This window comes from Trichomonas vaginalis, chromosome VI (assembly GCF_026262505.1).
Source record: "Trichomonas vaginalis G3 chromosome VI, whole genome shotgun sequence".
NCBI lineage: Eukaryota > Parabasalia > Trichomonadida > Trichomonadidae > Trichomonas > Trichomonas vaginalis.
This window is the reverse complement of record NC_067208.1, coordinates 4,336,401-4,363,084: the sequence shown is the minus strand read 5'-3', so window position 1 is coordinate 4,363,084 and position 26,684 is coordinate 4,336,401. Positions and strand designations below refer to the sequence as shown.

General features: G+C 34.2%; 7 protein-coding genes across 7 annotated transcripts; 4 read left to right on the top strand and 3 right to left on the bottom strand.

The window, feature by feature from the left end:
- Nucleotides 1-1,654: 1,654 nt before the first annotated feature.
- TVAGG3_0803830 (double-stranded DNA 3'-5' exodeoxyribonuclease protein) lies at nt 1,655-3,147 on the bottom strand (the record flags this gene model as incomplete). The annotated part of the gene is made up of 1 exon (XM_001299170.2): nt 1,740-3,143. One exon carries the CDS (start codon nt 3,141-3,143, stop codon nt 1,740-1,742), a length of 1,404 nt encoding a protein of 467 aa, XP_001299171.1.
- A 277-nt stretch (nt 3,148-3,424) lies between these two features.
- Nucleotides 3,425-4,583, top strand: TVAGG3_0803820 (uncharacterized protein; the record flags this gene model as incomplete). Its single annotated transcript, XM_001299171.2, has 1 exon — nt 3,425-4,546. One exon carries the CDS (start codon nt 3,425-3,427, stop codon nt 4,544-4,546), a length of 1,122 nt encoding a protein of 373 aa, XP_001299172.1.
- Nucleotides 4,584-5,296: 713 nt separating this feature from the next.
- Nucleotides 5,297-5,664, top strand: TVAGG3_0803810 (phage tail repeat-like family; the record flags this gene model as incomplete). The annotated part of the gene is made up of 1 exon (XM_051247447.1): nt 5,297-5,664. A coding segment is annotated over one exon (368 nt), but the record flags the coding sequence as incomplete, so codon positions are not given.
- Nucleotides 5,665-6,253: 589 nt separating this feature from the next.
- TVAGG3_0803800 (uncharacterized protein) lies at nt 6,254-6,616 on the top strand (the record flags this gene model as incomplete). The annotated part of the gene is made up of 1 exon (XM_051247446.1): nt 6,254-6,616. The coding sequence occupies one exon, from the start codon at nt 6,254-6,256 to the stop codon at nt 6,614-6,616; it is 363 nt and encodes a 120-aa protein (XP_051082921.1).
- A 483-nt stretch (nt 6,617-7,099) lies between these two features.
- Nucleotides 7,100-9,404, bottom strand: TVAGG3_0803790 (dolichyl-phosphate-mannose-protein mannosyltransferase protein; the record flags this gene model as incomplete). The annotated part of the gene is made up of 1 exon (XM_001320272.2): nt 7,100-8,890. The coding sequence occupies one exon, from the start codon at nt 8,888-8,890 to the stop codon at nt 7,100-7,102; it is 1,791 nt and encodes a 596-aa protein (XP_001320307.1).
- A 5,002-nt stretch (nt 9,405-14,406) lies between these two features.
- On the top strand, nt 14,407-14,766 carry TVAGG3_0803780 (uncharacterized protein; the record flags this gene model as incomplete). Its single annotated transcript, XM_051247445.1, has 1 exon — nt 14,407-14,766. The coding sequence occupies one exon, from the start codon at nt 14,407-14,409 to the stop codon at nt 14,764-14,766; it is 360 nt and encodes a 119-aa protein (XP_051082920.1).
- Nucleotides 14,767-21,018: 6,252 nt separating this feature from the next.
- Nucleotides 21,019-21,503, bottom strand: TVAGG3_0803770 (protein kinase protein; the record flags this gene model as incomplete). Its single annotated transcript, XM_051247444.1, has 1 exon — nt 21,035-21,367. One exon carries the CDS (start codon nt 21,365-21,367, stop codon nt 21,035-21,037), a length of 333 nt encoding a protein of 110 aa, XP_051082919.1.
- Between the last annotated feature and the right edge of the window lie 5,181 nt (nt 21,504-26,684).

Sequence of the window (26,684 nt, the reverse complement as noted above, 5' to 3'; positions counted from 1 at the left end):
ATTGATGTGTCGTTAATATTCGCTCGTAAAGTTTGGAATGCAGTGTTAGACATAATATTAATTTTATAATTTTTTGATGAAATTTGATATGAGAGACCATTAAAAACCATAAATCGTAAATAAAAATCAGATTTTGATAAGTTAATGGTGATATCTCTCAGACTTGATACTACATAATCGATTTCTTCATCATTTGAATAAAACAAAATTGATGGATATCGAGTTGAATTAATTGTAAATGAAATATTAGAATATCCTTTGCTCAAATTCAGTTCTTTTGAGCTACTATCATATGCAAAGACGTGGCCATCCATATAAGGATTTGGTAAGAATGCGCAGTGAACATATATGCATACATCTGAAGCATTATTTGTTGGTATTATTCCTAGACTTATTGGTGAATATCTTTCAAAATTTAGGAGACTTGTAAAATGATGAAATTTGAGTGTTAGATTCGCGAGCACCATAAAAATAGTCTTGGTCACGTAAGAAATCATTATGAAGTTCCATAGAATCAATCGTAAATTCAAACATATGTGAATTATATTCGATTTCAAATGAAATAATACAATATGTGTTTTCTCGAATAAAAATGTTACTCTCGGGTTCTAATATGTTGGGGGCGGTCGAATTAGATAATATGTGACTGTTCGATTTTTGATGAAACCAGAATGTGATATGTAGTATCGTAGTTCGGAATTAAAACAAAATTTATTTGTCGTGTTTCTGAAAAAATTATGTTTGTGACAGAGACTAGAGGTAATGGATAGAAGCCGGTGATAAAAATGGCTTTGATTGATGAATTAAGAGAAATTAAAAAGTATTCTAAATCGTTCGTTGCGTATGATTCACGAGCTATAGTTTGTTCTTCGTGTCCGGTGAATTCATATATACTATTGTATTCATTGATCATAGTTAATATAACAAAGTAAAACTTTTCGTCTTTTGATGGAGAACGTGGAGGTATAATTCGAACTGCTTGTATGTATGAACTATTATCAAATTCGCTCGACGGGATAACACCATGACCCATGTGAACTGTATATATTGATAATGAAAAAACAAAAGAAATCATAATAAATTGTCACTTTTCCGGTCAAAACTATACAGGATTCTGACCGACCACTTAAATTTCTCAATTTTTCCAACAATAAGGTTTTTAATCTAAACAAATATGAGTCCTGATTTCAAGTGTGTTGTGTACTGATGATCATCATATCATACACTTCTAAGGTGTTGCTGTAAGGTATCACTGGTATCAATCATTTTTTTAGGTAAATCGGATTTTCCGGTTTTCTGATTTTATATTCAAACTTCTATATTCACATGATTTTACAGATACTCCATTGATTCATGTTTGAATATGTCGAGTGTAGTATATGATGTCCAGAGTTTAAACTATTGTTTTTATATTTTTTAGTATTAAAATTGTCAAACAACTCATACTGATCTATGTAATTTTTTTTTAGAAAATTCAATGGAATCTTTCGCCATTTAAATATGCTTTAGATTAGCAATGTTCATCAATATAATACCTTAAAGTACTCTTTCTGCTCTATGCTATATATTAATCGAATAAAACAGTGTTCATTCGCATAGAAATATCTCAATTCTATCAGTTTTTGAGCGCCAGATATCAAAAAAATAAAAATATATGAAATTGAGTTTAAAATTTTAAAAATAAAAGTTTCTAGTGGATAGTTAAAACAATAAAAAAGTTGATTTAAAATAAATTAGTTTCATTTCTTAGATCTTCTTGTCTTTCTTGGTGTTCCGGTGTATTCTGTTGAATCATCTGAATCATCGTCAGAGAAGTAGATTGTTTTCCTTTTCTCTCTTGTCTGCATTCTCTTCAATGATTGTTCTTCACCTTTCTTTCCTCTCCTCTTCTTCTTTGGCTTATCTTCTTCCTCTTCTTCATCATCAACTTCGTCCTCTGGCTCTTGTGGCTCTTCTTCTACGACCTTCTTTGTCTTCTTTGGCTTGGCTGCCTTTGGCTTCTCTTCTTCAGCTGGTTTGGCCTCTTCTGCCGGTTTTGATTCTTCAGATGCAGGCTTTGCCTCTTCTGTGACAGGTTTGGCTTCTTCAGCTGGTTTAGATTCTTCTTCCTTAGCCTGTTTTCCTTTCTTTGGCTTTGGTTTTGGCTTTTCTTCAGATTCTTCCTTCTTTGGTTCTTCTTTTGCCTCTTCCTTGGCCTCTTCTTCCTTAGGTTCTTCCTCAGTTGGCTGGTCCTTCTTTCCTTTCTTTGGTTTGGCCTTTTCTGGGACAACTTCTGGAGTATCAACAATTGTATCGTTGTTAAGGCGCTTGTTGAAGGTCTTATCGACTGCAACATCTTCAGCAGCTAATAATGATCTGTCAAGGAAGAGAGAAACAGGAACATGGTCAGAGAAATCGCCAGTTTCCATTGCGCAGTCGTTGACAAGCTCATCTTTGTAGTGGGCGTTATCCATGATGAAGTAGTCGAGACGCCATCCATTGCCCTTGGCCTTGGCTTGGCCTCTGTATGTATAGAAGGAGAATTCCTTCTTATCTGGGTATCTCTTACGGAAGATATCTGTGTATCCGCTCTCAAGGAACTTGTGGAACCACTCTCTTTCTTGTGGAGTGTAGCCTGCTGTCTTATCTTTGCCCTTTGGATCGAAAATGTCGATTTCCTCATGAGCAACGTTAAGATCTCCTGTCCAAATGACTGCCTTTGTCTTGCTGAGCTCATCGAGATATTCCTTAAGGTGTGGATTCCATGTTTCGATCTTGTATGTAAGCTTTTCTAATTTCTGGCCGGCGTTTGGAACGTAAGAATTGATCAAATAGAAGTTAGAGAACTCCATTGTGATGGAGCGGCCCTCATCGTCCGGAAAACTCTCCTTAACAGAAATGGGTTTGATCTTTGTGTAGATAGCAGTACCGTGGAAGCCTGGTTTGTTGCAATCGAAGAAGTAGCCCTGGTATCCATCAAGAAGGAAGGCGCCAATATTCGGCTGACTTGTCTCGTGCATTTTTGTTTCTTGGATGCAGATAACATCAGGTTTTGAAGCTAATGCCCAGTCATGAAGACCCTTTCCCCAAGCAGCTCTGAGTGATGCAGCATTAATTGTGCTGATCTTCAAAGGTGGAGCAGCATCTGTCTGAGTAGTACTCATTGATGAAGTGAAAAAGTGACAATATTTATGAAAATAGGAAAGTGAGTAATTCGTTCTGGAAATGGAAATATCGGTTCTGTGTGCATTTTGTAGCCGTTTTGATGGATTCGATAAATTGATTATGCATCATAACGATTACAAAATTCATTTAGTCAAATAAAATTGATTTTGTTTACAAGAAAATAATTGTACACAATACTGTTTATACGAATAAGCAATTAAATATCCATTTGGATTTTCACATAAAAAATGTGACAACGGAGAAAAAAAATTCCAAAATTATGAATTTAGATGAAGATTTTGAATCTAGAGGCTATAAGAGTCTTTTGGCACCAATCATTATGAGTACATTATGTGATTCGCCAACTACTGAAGACACTATTGTAGAAAATATCGAAAAATTTAACTATGATTTGTATGATTCAATTACATCTGTCGCAAATATTGATTCACTACTTCGAGATGGCCTATTAGAAGTATTTGAAGATAATGATTTATTAGATATTCCTAATGCAAAGCACGAACTCATCAAAGCAAAGCAACAAGCACAAAAAGAATTAGAAGAAAACACAACGACATTTAATGTGAACTTCCACGGATTTTCTGTCCTCAGCTCTAAGCAATTCGCTACAAGATTAATCACAGATTTAGATTTAACACACAATTTTAATCTTACTTTGAATGTCGGTAAAGGTAAAAGTAACAAAGAGCAAAAAATCAGTCAGACAAAGCAGCAGATGGAAGAATTACTGAAATCAAGTCGTTTGAGAAACTATTCTGGAATAGATTCAATAAATGAAGGTATTATACGTATTAAATCAAAGCAAGGCCCTAGTGATAAAATAACAAAGAGATTTATTTATGATAAAGAGAAAGGATTTGGAGGAATTCTGTTCAACTACGATAAATCCTTTTTTAATGTCTCTGAACATCCATATAGAACTCGCAGCATGGTAGAGAACTTAATAGATGCCGGATCTGAAGTTGTTTATACTAGTGAATCTACTTCTATGACTCCATGGGTTGAATACGAATTTAAATTGAAGAAATCTTTGTTTGAATTATTAAGTTATGATATGTTTTTCCTTGGCGACCCTGATAATTTGCCAACTACATGGTTATTTGAGTGTTTATCCTCTCAAAAATCTTATGATGGATTCCAGAATTACAACGACTGGGTTATCCTTGATAAGAAGGTTAATTACGGATGGGAAAAGAATAGGAAGAAGGCAAACGAACAGAGATATAAAGATTTGAATGCATGGCATCGTAATTTTTCAATTGAAAACAGAACTCTGTCAAATAAATATAGAATTAGAATGATGGGACCTAATAAAAAGGGTGAGAACGTGTTGTCTTTCTTTAAGATTGATTTTTACGGAATTATTAGAGAGCAAAAATAAAAAATGTGTTGTTTTTATATCAATTTTTCCTTAGTTTATATAAATAATATTGATCAAATCAAATTTAAGGATTTAATATTGATCAAACTTCATAACTCCATAAGACCAGGGAAATATATATTCCAAAAAATGTTAACTTAACAATATTGGAGTTTCTTATTATCATCTTTCCTCATTCTTAGAACTTGGGATTCAGTTTGTCATAAAGAATGAGCTGTAACATGAATGAACAAATAATATTTTTAATATTATTCTTGATTGAATCAAATTAAAGACTATGTTTTACTCTACAAGAGAAATATCTATTTATCTCTAAAGCACACCTTCTAGATTTCACATTTTGAAATAAATATTTTTTATTCATTTTACAATTTGAGATTTTGATGTTTCAAATCTTCAGAAAATCTATTTTACCGGTAAATATCGTGCTCAAAATTGTTACTTGGAAATAAAATAAAATTAGACTTCTTGAAAAAAAAAAAAAAAAAAGGTAATGGGGCTTCCAGGGGCTGCGCCCCTTCTAGCCCTGAAGATGATTATTATAAATGAAGTTTATATTTGGAGGGCTTCCAGGCGCGTTGCGCCCTCTAGCCCATAAGAAATTTTTCCCAAGACCCAAGAGGAGGACCGAACCCCAGCCGACCAGCCGGTGACACTTTTTGTGTCGCTTTTCACAAATTATATATGTTTTCATGGTTTGTCACTTTTCTGTCACTTTTCGGGTAAAAACATTTTTATTATTATATATAAATGAATTTTACAAAACCACCGTTACCGTTCTTTGGAAATAAGAGTAGATGTAAAGATATTATATTGAGACAACTTAAGAAACTACCGAATGGTCTAACATTTGTAGATTTGTTCGGTGGAAGTTTCTATATATCCCATTTGTGCCATATAATATTCCCAGACTCAAAGATTATATGCAATGACTTCGACAACTATATGGACCGTCTCAAACATATACCAGACACAAACAATATATTGAGTGAGTTAAAAGAAAAGATTCAGATAGGTAAGATGGAACGTATACCATTAGATAAGAAAAATATTGTGAGAGAGGTTTTGAAAAAAGCAGAATATATAGACTGGGATAGTATATCTGCTAGACTATTATATAGTGGTTCTATAAGAGTTCATGACATTGAAACACTTATGTCAAAAGTTTTATATCTTAACTATACAAATGTTTTCAAAGAGGACATAGAAAAATATATTGAGGGTATAGAGTTTGTGAGATGTCATTGGACAGATTTGTATGAAAAATATAAAGACAAGGAAAATGTTTTCTTTATAGTGGACCCGCCGTTCTATAACACATGGGATTTTCAATACCAAGTAGACTGGACTTTGAGAGACTCTTTAGAAACTTTAGACGTTTTACATAACCATCCATGCTTTTACTTTACATCCGATAAAAGTGGTTTGGAAACCGTTATGAGATGGTTAGAGGACATACATGACTATGAGTTTATATATGACAAGATAGAATATGAGAGAGGTCCTATAAACTGGAGAAAGTGTCATAACAAAGAAATTTTATTAGTAAGTAAATGTGGTTTGAAATCGGACTACTTGTTTTAGGTTTTTCCATTGTGTCATTTATTTCTTTGACGTGGCAGAAAAGTACAGAGAATATGAAGATGAACCAATGCCTGCAAATGTTCAGTATATGTACTCGTAAGAGATATTTTTATCTAATATTAAATGGACGCACAGAACTTAGCGAATGCACAGCAACCTGGACAACCAAACCCAGAGAATATTCCAAATGAAGTTAGAATACAAACTGCAATGGCAAACTATGGTCAAGTGCCAACAGATGTACAAATGCAAACTGCCATGTCAAATGACGCTGCGTTAGGTTTGCCACCATGGTATGCAAATATGAGATGGAAAGAGTTTTATACAAACCCTGAAGTGGGATATAAACAACTTTATGCAGATGACGCGAACACAGGAGTTGACCCAGAATATGTTTTCTACCAGAGGAGAAACAGAATGTATGAGCTCCAGTTAAAGAATGCTATGGAACTCAACAGGAAACGTAAGAGACTAGGCGGACATTAGATTTTTACATATAGTAAAATGGGTTTCTTCAGTAAGATAGGAAACTTCTTTCGAAATGTTGGAAGAGGTATATGGAATGGAATAAAAACGTAGGAAGAGGAATTTGGAACGGAGTCAAAAAATATTGGTAAAAGAGTAGGTCAGTTCGTTGGTATTATACCTACAAGACCCTGAACCAGAAGAGCAAGCTCCTGTTATACAACAGCCTGAACCTGCACCACAGTCTAGTTGGCAACCAAATCCAACACCTCAACCGTATTAAAAAATTATATTTTTATCGTTCGATAGTAGTTGTATATGAAACTAAGTTCTAAGTAAAACGCATGGTATAATGGAATTATTCTTTCTCAGGCTAGGCAGTAAATATTTGGTAAATTCGAATTTAATAATTTTTATAAAGATGCCATTTGAGAAAAATATATATCTTAAATAAATAAACTCATATTTTATATGTTATTATTAAAACAAACAAAAAAAATATAATTAAGCTTTTGGTCCTTGTAGAATATTAATAGTGAGATCTGATAGCATGGTGAACTTTTGGTTGTAGATCTTCTTAAGAATAGGTTTCCATGCTCTGAAATGTAAAGGTACATCTGGAAATGAATGAAGAATTGGGAAGTAATAAATCCCGAAAACAAGTGTAATAATGCATATAGTATAACAAATTGATGCTCTCAGAGATTGATTCATAGGAAGAAAACTAAATGAGTGACAAAATCCGAGAACACCAATAATTAGTGGAATAGAGTAGTGGTATTGATATGTAGTTCGTGGAACTAATATAAATGGGAATAAACTCGATGAGTATGTAATAGTCCAACTAATTAATGAAATAGTTTCGATTTTAAAAATAGGTAAGATAAAGCACAAAATAATACCATAGACACAAAAGTAGTATGTGAATGGATTGGGAAGTGGCCAAACTGCTTTATTAGATGTTTGAAACCAGATTAATGAATTAATGCGAACTAATGGCCATTGATACCACTTAGATTCAAATCCGCCTTGGACTTTGCATCCGTTATTAATTGTGTGCATAGAAACAAATGAGATCCATGACCGTTTAAATAGTCCCGTAGAAACAAATCGACTTTGGTCTTGAGATTCCCAACGCCATAATAATGAGTTCTCGTATGATGAGTCAAAGCCGTTTTCTAAATAGCTCTTGTATTTCAAAACAATGATATGAACAAAAAATGTAGTGATTAAGACTGAAATAGCAAATGTGACAATAATAATATCTTCCATGATTAAAATAATAAATTTCGTGTGAAATATTCGAATAATAAGATTATCGTTTGAAGATTCATTTTCTTCTGATGAATATATATTGTTTCGTTCTTTTGAATGTGATTGAAATGGTGGTAAAATGAATAATTCATATAAATTGCCACTACATATCTTGAAAAAGAGGAAAAATGCGGGTAATGAAATCAAGCCACCTGCTGTGTATTTGATAGAGCAGGCACAACCTAATGAAAGACCACAGATAATCAAATGAATGATAGAATCGTCAACAAATAAATAGCAACTGCAGCAAACTGAAATAAGAGAAACTGAGTGAAGGATTCCGTCGGTGAGAATGAGTTTACCTTCTGCGGCAAGGCTGTTGTCGCATAATAAAAGAACGGAGGATAAAATTGAATTGCTGGGTGAAACACCCAGAATGCGAAGAGAAAGATATGATAAACATGGGACAAGAGATGAAAATGATGTGACACAAAAACGGAGTTCAACATAATCTGTGTCAGTGTATGTTGAAGAATTATAAACTGTGTGACCGGTATAATTTTGAAGTTTTGAAAATCCTGAAATCCACAGTTTTGCAAGTGGAGGATGGATGTCGACAAAGTATTCTTGTCTGATATATGAATTTGTGAAGTTTCCAAAGTGAGTTTCATCAAACGTGCAATTGTTTGGATTATCGGCTACAAATGTGCGAGACAGGATTCCGAGAAATAAGCAAATGAAAATAAACATCGCATCGATTTCGGTAAAAAAATGTGGAACTTCTAATTTGCTTTCTGTTTTGGAGTCTGATGGTTCAGTATTATCTGTGATATTGTCTGTATCTGTATATAATTCGAGGATGTGTAATTTATTATGAAAATTGTCGCTAAAACTGATTTTTGATAAAAAAGATTTAAAAATTGAGTCATATTTTGATGAAATACTCTGAAATATGGATCTTTGATGTTTAATCTTTTTCTTTTTCGTTGTTGTTATGGGATGTTTAATGTCTCTTGGCGAAATACTATTTGTATCATTCATAAAAATAGTGAAAACTGGCTGAAATTGCATTGAATTTTTAATTTATTGTTATTCGAGATGCACCACTTAACTTATTTGTTATAAATAGACAAATTAATTTCTTTCGTATCAAAGAATGGCTTCACACAAACATTTTATTGTTTGAGAACATCAAACAGCATCTGCTTTAGTCAATGTGATGATTACTGTTCAATAAACAGTGAATCATAATCATTCGAAAATAAGAATATGTATATACATGATGAATCCCGACAATTCGCTTTGATTCTCTTTTGTTAGTCGAAATCATCAGAAACTTCGTTCCAACGTTAACAAATGCGAATGAATTCTTTTTAATATGAGCATCCTGATAATTTGGTTCTACTCTCTATCTGTGGAAGATGATTTGTTTGCATCTGCATAAATAGATTCATAGGGAAACAATAATTCGTATCGTTTGCTGTAAAATTATTCACCTTCATTTTTACGGTCGTAACAATTTATTATATTCTTGCTGAGTTTTGCCTAAATCGATTTTTAAAAGATTGTTTGAAATCGCAGTGGTTGGAGTTAGAAATCTAAACAATTGTTTTATGAAAATAGGGTTTTTATTGCTCATTTGATGTATATGATGAAAACAAATATAATTCTGATTAATCTGATTGCATGATTCACTTACGATAGGCAACAATAATTAAACCAGTTTTGATGAGATACAAGGTAAATCAATTAAATGTCATATATTTCACTTATCAATCCATAAGAGAAATAGTAAAAATTATCAAAAAATTAGATTGTATTATTTTCAAAAAATAAAACATTATCAATTTACAATCATGAAATTACCAAACAGTAGTATCATACAAGGTCTCTGGATCAATGCACGAAGACTCTTGAGCGAAATGGAGAGGATCATTATCCTTTTCTAGTACTAAGTCGATATCAAATTTATCTAAGAATATCGTCTGAGATTGCTGATTTGGAATACTATTAATCTGTGGGATCGGGTATAGCGGCTTTTCGTTTTTCAGTTCTTTTTCTTCTCTTCTTCAGCGCGCTTCATCTGAATATATCGATATCTGCATTGAAAGTCTGTCCTGTTGCCAGAGCAGAACTGATTTTTGTCCATGCGTGATTTCCAAATTGTTTTATGGATTGGAGTAATTTTTCTTCTTCCTCTTCAGTCCAATCAGCTTTAGATATTTTTGGATCAAGTGCTCTGACCCATCTTTGGTTGCACTGACACTTTGTTCTTCCCGACCCAACGTATTCAGAGACAGCTGCCCAATTTGAGAGGCCAAACTTGTAGACACCCATTAGTAAGCGGTTGTCCTCGTTTTTTGTCCATTGGTGAGTCTTCTTTCCTCTCGCCGTAATGAGGTACTTCATCTCCAATCTGAGGAGGAATTGGCTCATTCTCGGTATTAAGGACATCTGAGACCTTCTTGCACGCATCCATAAAGCATCTGATTGGAATACTAGGTGCTTTAATTTCTTCGAATTTTATTTCCTTATTTACAAGCTTCATAACCATTTCGGCAGTAGTGTCCAGCATTTCTTTTGTGACTGTTCTGTTATTCTCATAAATAATGGATTGGGCGATATCAAGGAAAGGAAAACCCAGCATGCAATTGATGAAAACAAATTGAATTAAACCGATTTATTTTGAGATAAGAAATAAAACACAGAAAACAATCGCTAATAAAAAAGAAATCAAATAACTGAAAAATGTTAAAATGAATTTCTTTTCAATTTATGGTCAGCAAAAAAGTGGAACTTTTGATAGTAAGATACTCAAAAATGCAAGTCTAAATTGAAATGTATAATATAGCGTATCTTTATAAATATTATAGCATTTTTATTGAATAAAAATTGAAAAATACCGTAAAAAGTATCAGATATAAAGCTAATAATGCATAGATAAAAACTTCCGTCAGAAGCTTTTCAAAATTTGCTTTTCAAATTTGAAATGATTACAAGGTAACATTTCAGCAAAGCCTTTAGTAGAATGACAAGCTGTTGACCATTTAAATGTAAGTATTAAAAATAAAGCTTTAAAATGAAGATAATAAAATTGAATATGATTGAATCAATAGATGCATGGTTATTATAGCTCATGAGTATTTAATAGGTGAATGCAATAGCATAAGTCAAGGAAACAAGTAATACTTTCTCCTATTTATGTATGAAATCGATATTCGGCATAAAATTTGTAAAATGAATTGACTTATGGACATCAATGAATAGTGTCACTCCTCTTTTATCCCAAGGAATACATATTGTTCATACTTACCCCTTGCAAATTTAATATTTTACAATAAGATTCCAAAAATGAAAGTATTTTAAAATCGGGCATGTGCGATATGTGTTGGAGCTCGAGTTTTACAAAAATCTATTTCAAGGAGGGGCCAATCTTCTTAGTGAAAATGGGAGTCTTACGAGCTAAAAAATTGACTTTAATTAGCCAGATATAATGTTACCTTTTAAGTTTAGATACAGATTTCATGTTAATCACTTCGACCGATTATACATATTTTGTTGATGACCGTTTGGTTTTTTGAAAGAGATTTGAGAAAATAAAGTATTGAAATCTGACACTTTTTTCGATGAACCGCGGCCGTGGAGGTAGAGGTAGAGGTAGACAATATCGTTCTTCATATCAGGGAAGGAATGCCCCTCAAGGCGAATCCGAAACCTTCGAAGCAAACTGGAATGAGCGCATCGATGATTTTGATCAAATGGAGTTGAAGCCATTATTATTAAGAGGTATTTACAACTATGGCTTCAGAGGTCCATCTGATATCCAATCACTTTCCATCAAACCTATCTTGATGAATCGCTGCGTCATTGCCCAGGCTCAATCTGGTACAGGTAAGACAGGTGCCTTTGCAATTGGCATTTTAAATAGAATAGATACTACGCAACCTACAACACAAGCCCTTGTTCTTGCACCAACAAGAGAACTTGCCACACAGATTTACTATTTCTTTGTTGAAATAGGCTCTAAGATGGCTGACCTCAAGGTTGAGCTTTTCAAGGGTGGTAACTCAGTTGCTGATGATCAGGCTAAAGCCCAGGAATGCCCACATATTGCAGTTTCCACACCAGGACGTGCACTTGATCTTATTTCCAAAGGTTATCTTCGCTGCGAGAATATTCAGATTGCTTGCATTGATGAAGCTGATAAATGCTGGCGAGGGCTTCATCTCCCAAATCAAAGAAATTTTCGAATATCTTAATAAGGACATTCAATTCCTTTTATTCTCCGCCACATTTCCAAAAGAAATCCTCAGCATCATAGACCAATTCATGAATGATCCAGTTAAAATTCTCGTCAAGGCCGAAATGCTTACACTTGAAGGTATTAAGCAGTTCTACGTAAATGTTGAAACCAGTGTTAACAAGTTTCCAACACTCCTCGATATTACGGCTCCCTTTCTATCCAAAAGGCTGTCATTTTTGCAAACTCTAAGGAGACTGTAGAATACCTTCAGAAGAGCTTTGAAACCAACGAATTCAATATTTCTGCTATCCATGGTGGTATGGAACAAGCAGAACGTGATAGAATTATGCATCCATTTAGAACAGGCAATACACGCGCTTTAGTCTCAACTGACTCTTTGGCTCGTGGTATTGATGTCCAGCAGATTACATTGGTCATTAACTTCGAATTGCCAAATACAGCTGAGAATTTTCTCCATCGTATTGGTCGTTCTGGCAGATATGGTAGAAAGGGTATCGTATCAACATCTGCGATGCAAGCGACATGATCAGAATCAAGGAGATTGAAAAATATATCAAACACAAATCGCAGAATTACCAGCTGATATCGCTGATCTTGTTAAGGACGTAACTCTCAATTTGACAAGAAATAAATTCGTCATGATATGACATCCATACAATAAAAAGATTTATCCACAAATTTCTTTCATTTGTTTATTCTTTTTTTAATTTCTTTTTTATATATTTAATTATTATATTTCACACAAAAATCATAACCCCGAGTCAATCCTTTTCTGAAACTTTAGTTCACCTTATGAATTTTTCATTTACGAAATTTTCCATGAAAAATCAGAAAATTAGCTTGTAATATTATTTATTTCACAGTATAGATGCTATTTTGAACAGGGGACAAAAAAGTATTGTACTGTCTTATGGAGAATTTTTACTTGACTACTCTCTTTACAATTTGTAAAGTTCTCAATTCATTTTGAAAATTGAATAGAATTACGGAAGAAAAAAAAACTACATATCACTCGTAAAGAATAATATGTATATTAAATACCTTATATTTACAAACAAACAAAATAAAACATAAAAAAAATTACTAATATAGATAATTGGAACATAAAAAATCATGTTCTTGGAGCAATTCTACTTGTATTTCTTCTAGGTCTTGTTACATGTTTTTCCCTCGGTGGAGGAATGATGTATCCATACTTCTCATACTCTTTTTCTATTTCAATTAATTTTGCTTTTTTTCTTTCAAGTTCTCTTTGCATTGCTTCGATCATTAGACCGATTTTCCTATCATTAAATCTCTTCATTGTCTCCTTTTCTCTATGTATTTAGCCTGGATGTCTTTTCTTTCGCCCTGCAGCTGTCTTTGGAATGGGTGGTCGATAAATTACGGAACCATCTGGTTTTTTTATGGTTATCTGTGCATTATAATTGCGCATTTCAACTTCATACTTAGCGTCGAGCTGCTGGAGTCTTATCTTTTCCTTCTTCTTTCTCTTCTGCGATCTTTGTTCCCAGCCATTTGTGATCATTTCGATGTTTCCTCTGGCATCATATAGTTAACATCGAGCATCATCTTGTGGTCCACGTCTTGTGTATCTTCGCCACCTATTAACTCCAATGGATTCATAGGAGGATGCGATTCAATTTTCGGAACTTTTTCTTTTTCGTCTTCGTCATCCGAATCGCGTACCGAATATTTTAGGTTCAATTTCGGAACTTTTTCTTTTTCGTCTTCGTCATCCGAATCGCGTACCGAATATTCGTAACGGCTTTCCGTTGCGGGGAAGCTGGAATATTGATGTTTGAAATAGCAGAAGAGGCTTTTTGGAAAGGTTGAAATGCTTGGTCGTTGAAATGTGAGTCATTGAGTGAAGCAAACACACTCTGCTTTTTTCTTGTTGGCGTATTTTTGGCGGCTGAGTTAATTGGGTACTTTCCATGACGGAACAGAATCATCACTTAAAGATGAGTTTACGGGGATCGGAAGAAGGAGTTCTCCACTATCCTGATCTTCCTTAGACGAATTGAGCTTGATTGGAGAAGCTGTGGCTGATGAAGAATCGGTTAAAGTAGGAAATTCGTATTCCTGGTCTTGTTTTGTTAAAGGAGCGACCATTTGACTCTTTCTGACTTCTTCAATAGTCAATCCTTTCTGTTTCAGGAACTCTTGTCAACTGTTGGTATAACTAAATCGTCATCATCGTCATTTCCATCTAATAAGAAAGGAGGAAATGGATTATCGTATATTCCTTTTGATTTCTTCATTTTTCTTTGCGCTAAAACTTCTTTTGCGCATGTTGGAACAACTAAATCATCATCGTCAGCGAAAGGATCGCCAAATGGACAATTATTTGGATTTCCTGCATTCTGCTTTTGTCGCTGCTCCTACTAAACCTCGCAAGTTCAGAACCAATGGTGTTTGGCCTATTAAGTGCAGGAGATTCAGCCATCATTGGAGGGTTTGCATCCATTTCTGCATACACTTGGCTGCTAGTATTTGTTTCTTCCTCGAAAGTACAGAACTTGTGGCAGCGGTCTCTTCAGATGGTGGTCGAACTGGAATCTTTCGTTTAGTATCACGAGGAGAATATAACTATAGGAGGAGGATAGGAATTCGTGACTTCTTTGGTATTTTCAATGGACTGTTCATCTGACTTAGATTATCTGGTTTCGGATCCAGATTATCTGATGACTTATTGACATTTTGATAGTATGTAGTAATAATAAATAAGTCAGATGGTGGATATATCGATAAACCAGATTCACGAGCATTTGATAAAAGTAAATTGATGAATTCTGGATTTTGAAGCATCACCTCAAATGTGACTTAATGTCTTGGAAATCTAAGTTCTGAAAATGTACGAAATGCCCATTAAACTGTTGAGTATATTCTTGTATTTCATTTATGAATTTATGTTTGATTTAAAATCTTGAACGTGATCGTCAAGGAATTTCTGGTTTCTCCTGTTGAATTCTATTGATTTTATACGAAGTTCAAATCGAATATCGTTACATATTTGAAGAATTGTCTCAATATTAGCTGTTCGTTCTTCTTGATATCATCTAAAACTTTTGTGTAAACCCGTTTCAGCATGTCTTTATTGATTTTCGCGAAGGTAAACAATAAACTATTCATTATCTTGAATAAAGACAGAAACACCTCCATATTCGAAGTCATCATCATTAATACACTTTTTAAACCGAGGATCTCCAACAATATCATTTGAAATTAATAAAAATGGATCCTCTGCTTTTCGAATTTTTAATTTATTAAGGCAAATTGAAATATCTGATATAAAAGGAAACTGTTTGTATAATTGGGACTTCTGTAATTTATATGAAACTTTATGATTCATTGCAATGAACTTCGAAATTTGAGTCATTTCTTTCTCGATTATCAATTCTTTACCTTCATGTCGTTGCCTTTTCACAAAGTCAATCAACTGTAGCTCATATGAACTAAAATCAAGATCTGAAGTAGAATTCATTTAGAAGTTATAAAAAAAAATTAATGAAATTTTTTCAATTTCGAATATAAAATAACACCTAACATTTCTCGAGATGAAATAAAATATAAAAATTAAGAAACTCCGAAACTTCAAAATTTTGAAGATTTTTGAAGTTGACCGGAATCAAGGTTATTTCAAATGATAACTCTTAAAAGCTGTTGGTAAAATAATAAATAAAATAAAAAATTTTATCTCTACAAAAAAATGGTAAATAACATAAAATCAAAGTAAAAAGAAAAAGGCTTATCTTTCTGTTCTTCTTGCTTTTGTTCTTCTCTTCCATCGTCGTCCACGATTCTTCCAATTCTCAATGGCTTTTTGTTTCATTGATTCTGGATCCTTAGAATGGGCCATTCTTGCTAAAGCCTTTCTTGAAACAGCGTCCATTTGTTTTGCTCTTTCGTATCTCTGTCTTGTGAAGTGTCTTTGGAAGGTTCTGTTTCTCAGCGATCATTTTAACTTCAGTAGAATGTCTCCATTTCTTGAGTAATCTTTCATTCATGTTTTGTTGCCTTTCTTCCTTCTTTGATCTGGCTGTAAGTACTTCATTGGCCTTAGTCTTGAAGAGTCGATTGGCATGTCTTCTGAACCAGTGATGACGAACTTAGAATCATGTGAAATGCAGCATGAAAATACTCTTTGCATACGTTTCGTATGTAGCAGTCGAGGGACTTGATTTGGGACCAATCCCAGACGCGGACTGTTCTGTCGTAGCTGCCGGAAACGAATTCGTTTCCATTTGGAGAGAAATTGATGCATGTAACTGGTCCTAAATGATCTGTGAAAACTCTGATGGCGGATTCGGTCTTACGAACATCGAAAAGATAGCATGCGGAATCATCGTTTGCAACAACGAGTAGAATGGCTTTTGTGGGTTCCAATCAACTGCATTTGATTTAGTCTTCATCGTAATTGTACGAGCAATTGTAGATGTACGTGTATCTGCGATGATGATGCTTCTGTCTTCTGCACAGGCGCAAATGAGGTTCTGTTCGTTTTGATTGAAAACGCTATCTGTAAATTGACGAATTTGAGAGCTGAATTTGAGGATCGGTTGGTTACGATGTGGTGACCAGAGCATAAGAGCTTCGCCTGCTTAACAAATTGATCATTGGCATAAGAAAAGTCGATTGAGCTTAAATGTCCATGTGGTGATGTATAATCAAAGTGAACTTTATCATCGCTATCAGAATCAACTCTGAAACCGTAGATATGTGCGTTTGCGCTGACACCAAGTACTAATTCTGATTTGTGATCACTGCAAACATCATTAACGCAAGATCCAGCATGAAATGTGTGTAAGCATTCACGAGCAGAAAGGTCCCAGATGCGAATATCTCCATCAACGCTACCAGAAACTAATGTCGGGATATCTCCTTCACGATGATCTCTTGATAATGCTGTAATGGTATCAGAGTGACCTCCAATGATCCAATAAATGGCTTGGAAAACATTTTCTTCATTTTGGCGGCTCTAACAGCACGAACGTATTCAATTTGTTGAGATAATGGGTGTAATTCAGGTGCAGTGTTCTTCAAGATCTTTAAGCATCAGTTTTGGTTGCTCTGGCAAAATCTGCCTCACGGGGCAATGACTTGGACCTTTGGCTTCATTTTCTCAGATTTTGTCAAAAATTTTGAAGGTCAATCTCATTGTGTGATTGATTTATAACATTCTGTAATATACATTATCAATTTTATTGAACTGTGAACATTACTAACTAAAAATTCTTCAATTTTGATTATATTTTTGAAATGGAAAATCTAATCAAATCGATAATCTAGGATTTTGTATAAAAATTTAATAACATATTTATTATTAAATGAATTGCCGCTTTAAAATCGCGATGAAATGCAGACTAACTTCCAAAAATTATTGAAAATTCATTTTTTCAACATTTTTTTCTAAGTATTGTTCTTCATTTTTATAAAAATGAAAAAATTTTGGAAACATATCATCTATTTTTCGTCTTAATTCGACACATATGAGACTCTTCACATCCCAATTTTCATTCAAATACGATAATCTAATTTTATATGGAATAATTCTCAAGAGGAACTAACAAAGAAAGTTCAATTTAAGTTACCAAAAAATCTTAAAGTTACAGAAAAAATAAAAACATTATTTATGATTAAATAGGGTTATTCGGGAAACTCTCGAAGTAAAGTTGTCTAAATCTCGACATCAAATGGTTTGCAGCCGAAGAATAAATGGTACCTGGCTGGTTAAAAGCCTTACAATTGTCTGTAATTAAAGTAATATCCGCAGCAAACATTTCAGGTCGTTTATAGAAATCTGGGTATCTAATAAGTCTTTTACGCATTGTCCAAAAGTCCATTGGGTTTTTAATTGTATCGAAATAAGTTGGAGCAATATCTTCTGTAACTGGACGAATGAAAACGTATCCGAACTTAGGATCATTTTCTAATTCGAAAGTATCGTAAGCATTTTTTCGCGTTGTTGTTTCATTTTTTCTTCGTAGTTATCAAGTTTATCTGATTCAATAGGAGTCTGTTCATATCGGTCTTGTGTCATTTTCATCATTTCCGGTAAAGATATTGATGCAAATGAAGGTGCTTCTGGGAAACCTCTATAAGCGTTTTTGAGGCTAGCTGGAGGATCAATGAAGTGAGGTCCAATCATGTTCTCCACAAATCTGATCTGTTTGTTAATGACTCCTGGGAATGTCATGTAGTCAATGTCTTGGTGAATTGGACAATGCACAAGAGTAACGCCTTCGTAATCTTTAATACGGCCAATCCAGCGTTTTGGATTCATGTTAATTGCTTTGTCATTGAAACCTTGCTTCTTGAAGAAAATAACGGCATCATTATCTGCACATGCAAATAATATCGTAAAATGGATAAACGAGAATTGATTTTTTGAGGTAGCTCATAACTAGACGCACCATAACCACGTGCTTGAAACTGAGAATCGACAGCCAAGAAAAACAACTTCTATAAATTGTTCAATTGGGAAAAGTCTAGAGCAGATTCCACCAGTTACTATACCTCTATGCAAGACTAAGACTGTTTCTGCATTGAAATCAAAAACAAGCCTTGTAATGTAACCAGCACCCATATTTGGAAGTTGCCTTGAGAAGAGGTTTTTTGCATCATTTAAGAATATTAGTAATTGGGGATGTACATCTGATTTATTCTTTGCGATTCTGAGTTGAGCATCTGGAAATCGGTCTGGAGGACGCTTAAATGGTTCAGGAGGAGTAAACAGACGTGATTGGTGTCGAAGACCAGGCTGGATGCGCAGGTTACTCACATAAGGTGGCCTGTTAAACCAGGCTGGCTTTCCTTCCCAATCCATATTATAATTTCTCCTTTCCGTGTCACTTTTGTACCTATATATAAATGACTCAACGAGTTTCCTTAGAAACTCAGACTGAGCCACAGCTTCTTCCACAATATAAATCATCTTTTAGCAAAGTTACAACAGAGCCTATGGATGAAATTTCCGGAAAAGGACCGGTTTTGATCGATCAATATCAAGAAATCATCAAAGACTACGTTTCAAAGCTGGACATGTCTCATTTATCGGCATACAGAAGAGAAATTTGTGAATGCATTCAGCTTCGCCAGCAGTTTCAAAATAAAGTTTACGGAAATACAGACGCTGATGTTGAAAAGCTCCCTGTTAGCATTTTTTCAGGTTTAACACCTTCACTAACAATTACATTTGATCAAGATGTGTTTTCAATCGTTTCAGCTTCAGGAGGACTCGAAATCACAGGAGATATTTCATCAGAGGTCAATATTAATATACGATATCAATAGAGGTGTATTACCTAAAACGTTATACGAAGCAGTTAAGAAATTAGGCCTTACATGGTATGATGGAGGCTTAATCTGTGAAGTCGTTGACAGACGAAGAAATATTGAGAAATTCAGACGCGTTCATTTGAAAGTAGACCAGTCTAGCTTAGAACCTATGTCAATTGAACGAGAACAAGAACTTTTGCTCTGCAGATATCCACTTTTGTGTCTAACTCCAGATTTACAGGTCACAAACTTCGCCAGAACAATTGCTGCAATGCTGCACGATGGACAGCGCCTGAAGAACAAGAAGATGCTGCTAGAATTGCAGAATATGTTTATCTGATAAATATATCGAAGCTGCGAAGCCACAACCAATCGATCGACCGAAGAAACAAGAGCCAAGATCCTTAAATATCTTTCAGGATCCAAATAATTTATTTTTCATTTATTTTTGTTTATATTTATAAATTTTCACTGATAATATTGTGTTTTATTCATACAAATCAAGTATTTTTCCTTTTATAATTATGAATTTTTTATGATATTTTTATGAGATTTTTTCTCAAATTATTGATAAAGAAACAAAAACCGGAAGAGATTTGTATATAATTATCTTTTACAAACATATATATTGTATGTCAAGTTTGAAGGCTTAAATAAAATTAATTTTTCAAAATTTTCACTGAATTGTATGCCATTTTGTAGGGAATTATTAATTCATATCGAGTTGTTTTCATAGTTTGGTTCATAGTTTTCGAGGTGGATCCATGTTGGTACAATATAAACAAACGTATTTATCGACATTTGTCTTGAAAAGGGCAAAATCGTTTATACATTTGTTGTGCTGCTTCTTTTGTTTAATGGATCATTTGGTTCTGGTTCTGTGAACAAATATTGAATTCCAGCAATGAGGAAAGGAATTGAAACAGTAGGGTTATATCTTCTCTAAGAATGCTTAAGCAAACAGAACCTTCTTCATCAATATTTGGATGGAAGATTTTTGTAAGACATTTTACCCTTGGCCTTTGGAAAGGAAATTCATCTGGAATTCTAAATTCAAAGTCAAACTGTCCAAGTTCCCAAAGTCCTGATTCAGGTTGAACTCGAACAATAAAAATCTTCAATAATTCGGATCTGGAAAGTGAACGTAAATGCTATGAAGCGTGTCAATATCTTCGAAATCTTTCATAAAGTCTAAGTGTCGCAAAAATCTGTTTGTTTTGTCTTTGGCCAGTTGTTGATAACTCATTTTTTCCCAAGAAAAAAATGAAACTTTTTTTGCATATACATTATCTTTCGTATCAATTAATAATTTAATTATCTCTAATCATTCAGTATATTTGTGAAATCTTTTATATTGATTTTCAGCAAATACAAATTTGAGCTTTAATTACGTAATACAAAAATTAACAGGAACCAGGTTAGTTAATTCCACAAAAGATTAAACTCGATTTCATTTTTTTTCTCAATTCATCATCCATATTCTCTCTTTTGTTAGAGGTTCAAACACTGTCAAATATGCTCAGGAATCTATCAAATATGGTTGGTAAATTAATAAATATCAATGTTTTTTTTAATCAGAGACATTAAAAAAATAAAAAAATAAAAATAAAAAAAAATCACAACAAAAGATATTAAAAAACTTATGATGTAATCCTAACCAACAAATTCTTAAGGCCTTGATCATGACTAATCGGAACAGCTCTTACAGCAGCCTGCAAGAGTGGCTTCAATTCCTTATGTTTCGAAGCGACCAAAATCATTCTTGCAGAAACAGTGATTGGACATCTCAAACCGTGTTCAATCATCTGCAAAAGATGTGCAGCTGTTGTTGGATGGTTGCATGCTGCAATTAAAACAGAAGTTCCGAATGGATCAGTGAAAGCTCTTGAAGCAATTCCGTCGATCAAATCAACAGGCAACTCAATTCCCTGGTTAGCAACAGCGATTGCAGTTACATAAGTTGCTTGTTTCAAGTTGTTGTTCGATGTACCAAGGAATGTTCTGATTGATATCGACAGAGATCTCTTTGTATTGTTGCAAACCAACTAAACATCTCAAAACAGAAACAGACATCATCGGATCTTGCGACAAAAACTGTTTCTTAGCGATTTGAACAAACAGTAGGAATCTCTTCATCTTTGCATCCTTTCTGTGCAATGCATTCCAATGCCCAATTTGATGTGTTCTGCGTTAATTGCTGTTGCGAGAACTGTTGTTGCACATCCGTTTCTTGCAAGCGCAAACAGACAAAGCTTCATCGAGTTTTTCATCACCTGTTGGCAACTGGTTCGCTATTTTAGTTGCACAAGCTGTTGGTATTGATGGCAACTCGCGTAATTCTTCACCAGCCTTCAATGACATCCTTGTGTTCAAGAAAGCGATCAAACCACGAATGAATAAGTCTACATCGCTGTCTTTGTGCTTGTGAATCATTGACCAACATGCGTCGATTTGTTCTTCAGGAACTCCTTCGTTTTCCATCATGGAAATGAACTCGCTGAAGTGGATTGAAGAACTATCGAGGCTGTTGAATGTGTTTGAAGCTGTTGTGTGGCTAAATCGGCTTCTTCGCCACAGGAATCGATGTATTCCATTAATTCTCTTGTGATCAGTACCTTCAAGATAGATTTCGCCGGTTCTTAAATGTGCGAACAATCTCTGCAAATGATGGACGATTGATTGGATCACGTGCCCAGCAGCTTTTCATAAGATCTACAAATGCTTTCGGAGATCCTCTTGGAACTGCTGGCCTGGGCGTCGTTCATTAACACTTGAGCAATGATCTGCGTAGCTTCTAGACCTCTGTAAGGAAGGTCGTGAGTTAAAACTTCCCACATGACAATCGCATATGCGTAAACATCGACTTTGGAGTTGTATTGGCCAGCGTTTTGGTCTGCCTGGGACACGTTAAGGAGTTCTGGGGCCATCCAGTGAGTGTTCCGATGTTCATTGTCATGACTTGATTTTCTTCGTTTGTTTGGAAAACCAAAGTCACAGATCTTCGCGCGATGTTCTTATCGATCAGGACATTCAGAGTTTTGAGGTCTCTGTGGATAATTGAGCGGGAATGGAGGAATCTCATTCCGCGAGCAATATCGAACAGAGCAATTGTCTGATCTGTAACGTCGAGTCTATGGTTTTGATGGATATCGTGGAAAGAGAGCCTCCTGGCATCCATTCTGTGACAATTGAGAATGGAGCGAAATCTGTAGCACCGATGAATTTAAGAACTGTAGGATGGATGGCTGTTGCAAGAAATAGCAAGTTCACGCTGGAAAGCTTGTAGTTTTGGACCTGTTAGCTTCTTGAATTTTAATTTTTTGATGGCGACGGCTTCTCCTGTTGGAAGATAGGTGCCACTGTAAACAACAGCGGAAACACCGACTGCCAATCTCGTTGTCGGCTTGTAAAATCTGTATGCTTGAGACGCCATGACTGATATGTAACAGGAATTGGGGAGAATACAGCTAACCCTGATTGTTATGAATCGTGGTCCTTATATGTAGCAAGGAATTGATCAATACTGTGAAGACGCTCAACGACGTACTCCTTTACAGCAGGATCTTGGTTTGGAACTTGCATAAATTGCTGGAAGGAAGCAGAAATAGCGCGAATATCAAGCAAGTGGAGTTGAAGCCATTGAGGGCAGTGGAATTAAAGTATTGTGAGCCAACTTGATCGAGACAAGAAGTTTTTTCTTGCAAATCAGAAGTGAGTGTACATAAATCTGTTGGGATGTTCGGATGTTGGATTTTCAAGAGCTGTTTGAGCCCATGTTGTAACATATTTTGTTTGAAAAGGTCTGTGAATTCTTTATAAACATCGGAAATAGGAATTTATATGTGTAAAACTGAACTCGGTTGAGAGGTGTTGCATCTGCTACTGAGGCAAAATGATCACAAAATTGCCTCAATTGGCTAACAGCAAATTGGAATTTTCTTCTATGAGCAACTGTTTGTTGTGCCAGAGACTCTAGAGACACGCACATATTTTGAAGCTGCCCAGCAGCTGCAGCTAAATTTGCTTGCTGCATTTCTCTCGAGTTTTGACACTTTTTTGTAAATCTTATGTAAAAAGACCCGATGCATCAAGAGAAATCGGATAAAATGAAAATGTGTACAAGCCAACAAGTAAAAATTATGATTTCAGTTGCAAATCCTTCTCAAAAATGTTTTGATTTTTTTTTTCTTTGAGCTAATTAAGATGAAGAACGGAGTTCAAAATAGTATGTATTATGACACACACGTTTTTAGAGCTACGAAACCTTGAAATCCGAGTACGATGTAAACTTTGTTGATTGTTTTTCACAAAAAGAAAATCAAACAAAAATCTCAATCCGCTCATGTTTTGCTTTTTATGAATGGCAAAAGCAAAACATATATAATAATATTGTTTTTATAGACTGATAATCAAAGGAAACTAATTTTCTGAAGATCAAAGATTCAAATTTTTTCAAAATACTTAATATAACAGAAAAATCAAATAGCAATGAGTTAAACATTCTTATCAAACATTCAAATATTTATATTACTAACAAAAAACAGAGATAAATAACTTGCAATTAGAATTACAAGTTTTTCTGTGGAGTTTTTCATTACTCCTAAAGCTAATATTGGTCTTGATGACTTTGGTTGGCTGCTCATTCTTCTGTGGCTTGAATATGTCGAGAAATAAGTTCAAAAGAAGATTTGAGATTTAATTTTTCTCTTTCTTGTATCGATTTTTGGTGATAATTGTTTAATGGTATTCTCAGAAAATTGTCTGCTGAGCACGTACAGCACTCTTCTGATCGATTGTTGATACAAAACAGTAAGAGATTTCGTAAACTGAGTATTCCATTGCGGGACCAAAATTTCTATTGCAATATTCTCGTAGGAAATATTTTTGCCTGTCAACAGGATTTTGTTTTCGTTCTCAAAGGGTCTCAACGTCAGCAAAAACTCATAAATATTTTCAAACCGCATTTTCGTAAAGAAAAGTGAATCTTCCGTCATTCCAAAGCATTGTCTGATAACCTCTTGGCATGGCTTCAGAGCTTTTGTTGATTAATTCCGCTAATAAGATTATAACTTTTCTTGCTTTTTCTGACATCCGCAGGAGCGAATTCAAACGATTCTCCTGTAGATTCTATTTGATAATTATTTGAGTAAAATATGGTTACAGGATTTTGGAATGTACAAATATTCGTTGGAGGTTTTAAAAATCCCCATAACCGATATTCTGCAATGATTCCCATGATATTCCCTTATCAAGTCTCTTTGCTGTTGCGATTACAGTGTCTTGCGAAAATAAATAACATTAGTGTAGGCAGAATTATTTCCTAATCTAGAAACAGCGATGGAGCAACGTTGAACAGTTCCAGAAACTAGTAAATAGCCTCCTTTGTATTGTATATTCGACGGATTAACACTCGTTACGTAGTTAGGATTCAAAAAAGATCGATCTTCACTTGATTCTTCACTAAATTCAATGCTTTCGAATAATGACAGTATGAAAAGATCGAAACAGTTTAGAGGAGCTGCATTTTTGCGTGTAAATCTGCCAACAATACGATGATTACAAAAAATTATACATTCTTGAAATTTTACTTCATCAGGAATCGCTCCTTGATGTGCTCTTAAAGCTGCAAGTTTAGAGTTTTCGTAGTATGAATGATCGTGTTTTACCATCGCGAGAAGAGTTCTTGGAGTTATTTTCGACGGTATTTGAAGGAATGTGTTCACATATTTAGCAAAACAGCTTGGTATGATGATGAATATTTCATGTAACATGAATTGGCTGAAAGTTTGGACCAATATAAAAAGTTGCGATGTTTTTAAATTTATTTGACATTTTGGTAAAAAACTAATGTTTTTGGTAATAATATATTTGATATTGCAACAAATTAATCTGTTTAAATGCTTTTATGGCTACAGTAAAGTTGGTAGATTTGAAAATATTGCAATCCTTGATCAAAACCAGTTCTTAGAAATATATGCTACTGTATTTAGTATCGTCTGCATATCATTGTTCAGATTCGTTGTTCGGATAAAATGTTGTAATTTCAGTTCCCAACATGAAATCTTAACATAAAAAATTTTTTTTGATATTTTTGACATCGTTAATGATCGCAAATTATACTCTCCTATACATATGCAATCAACATTTTAATTCAAAAATTTCATTTCAACACTATCTATGTATTAATTTCTACTCTGCCAATATCTCTAAGTGATAGAGAAAACATCAACACATTCAAGAAAATTCATGAAAAAATAGTTTGCAAAAACTATCTCTCGAATAGTAAACTCAACACTCAACATGCAAACCCAATAGTAAATCGATGAACATTAATGCCCAGCATAATGCTTCAAATCAAAAATAAAGCTTAATAATAAATCTCATAGGTGATGCAGAAAGAATAAGTTGAACCTCAGATTTTCTTCAGATAAACGTTCAGATGGTATCAGAGATTCAAAGACTCAATATCATGAGAAAACATTCATATTGTATCAGAGATTCGAAAGACTCAATATCATGAGAAAACATCAAGAGAATTGATTCCGTCAATATACCCAAAATATACAAAAACTCACACAAACAGCACAACATCGACATAGATATACATACTCAGCAATTCTAAACCGTATTTGTGAATTCAGTGGATTTTTGAATCCAAGCAATTAAAAAATTTTGGTGATAATAGATTTCCTTATTATGAATATCAAGAAAATATAATTGTCAATAATGAATTTGGAGGAAAACTTTTTTCTACAAGCACATGAGGTTTCTTTTGTTGATCCAATCTTGAAATATTGTAACATCTATTAGGAATTTCATTGTAAGTTACTCCATACTTCCAATATTAGTTTGATCATTATAGATTATTCCATTGATGTTACAATTAATTAGCGAAGTCACTGATACAGTATTATGATCTGGATTCAATATAAAAACAGAAATCACTAACAGTTAAAGATGAGTAATGAGCCAGAATATGTCATTATACTTCCTTGATTATTATTTTGTACATAATTGCACTAGGGTAACATTTTACATTTCCGGTATTGTAATAAAATTTCAAGTTGAGATGGATTTCATTTTCAATAAAATTTCCGAATTTTAATATATCGATTTTCTGAGGGGTTCGAAAATCAAACCACTATGTAGTGAGGAGCATAAAAAACATTGGTATTAGAATAAGTTGGCATCCCCATTATAAGATGCTATAGTTCCAATCACCGGAAGTTTTTTTCATCGCATTTAGTTATCGAAATTAAATAAAACTTTGAGTTTGCAGAAATTCTCTCT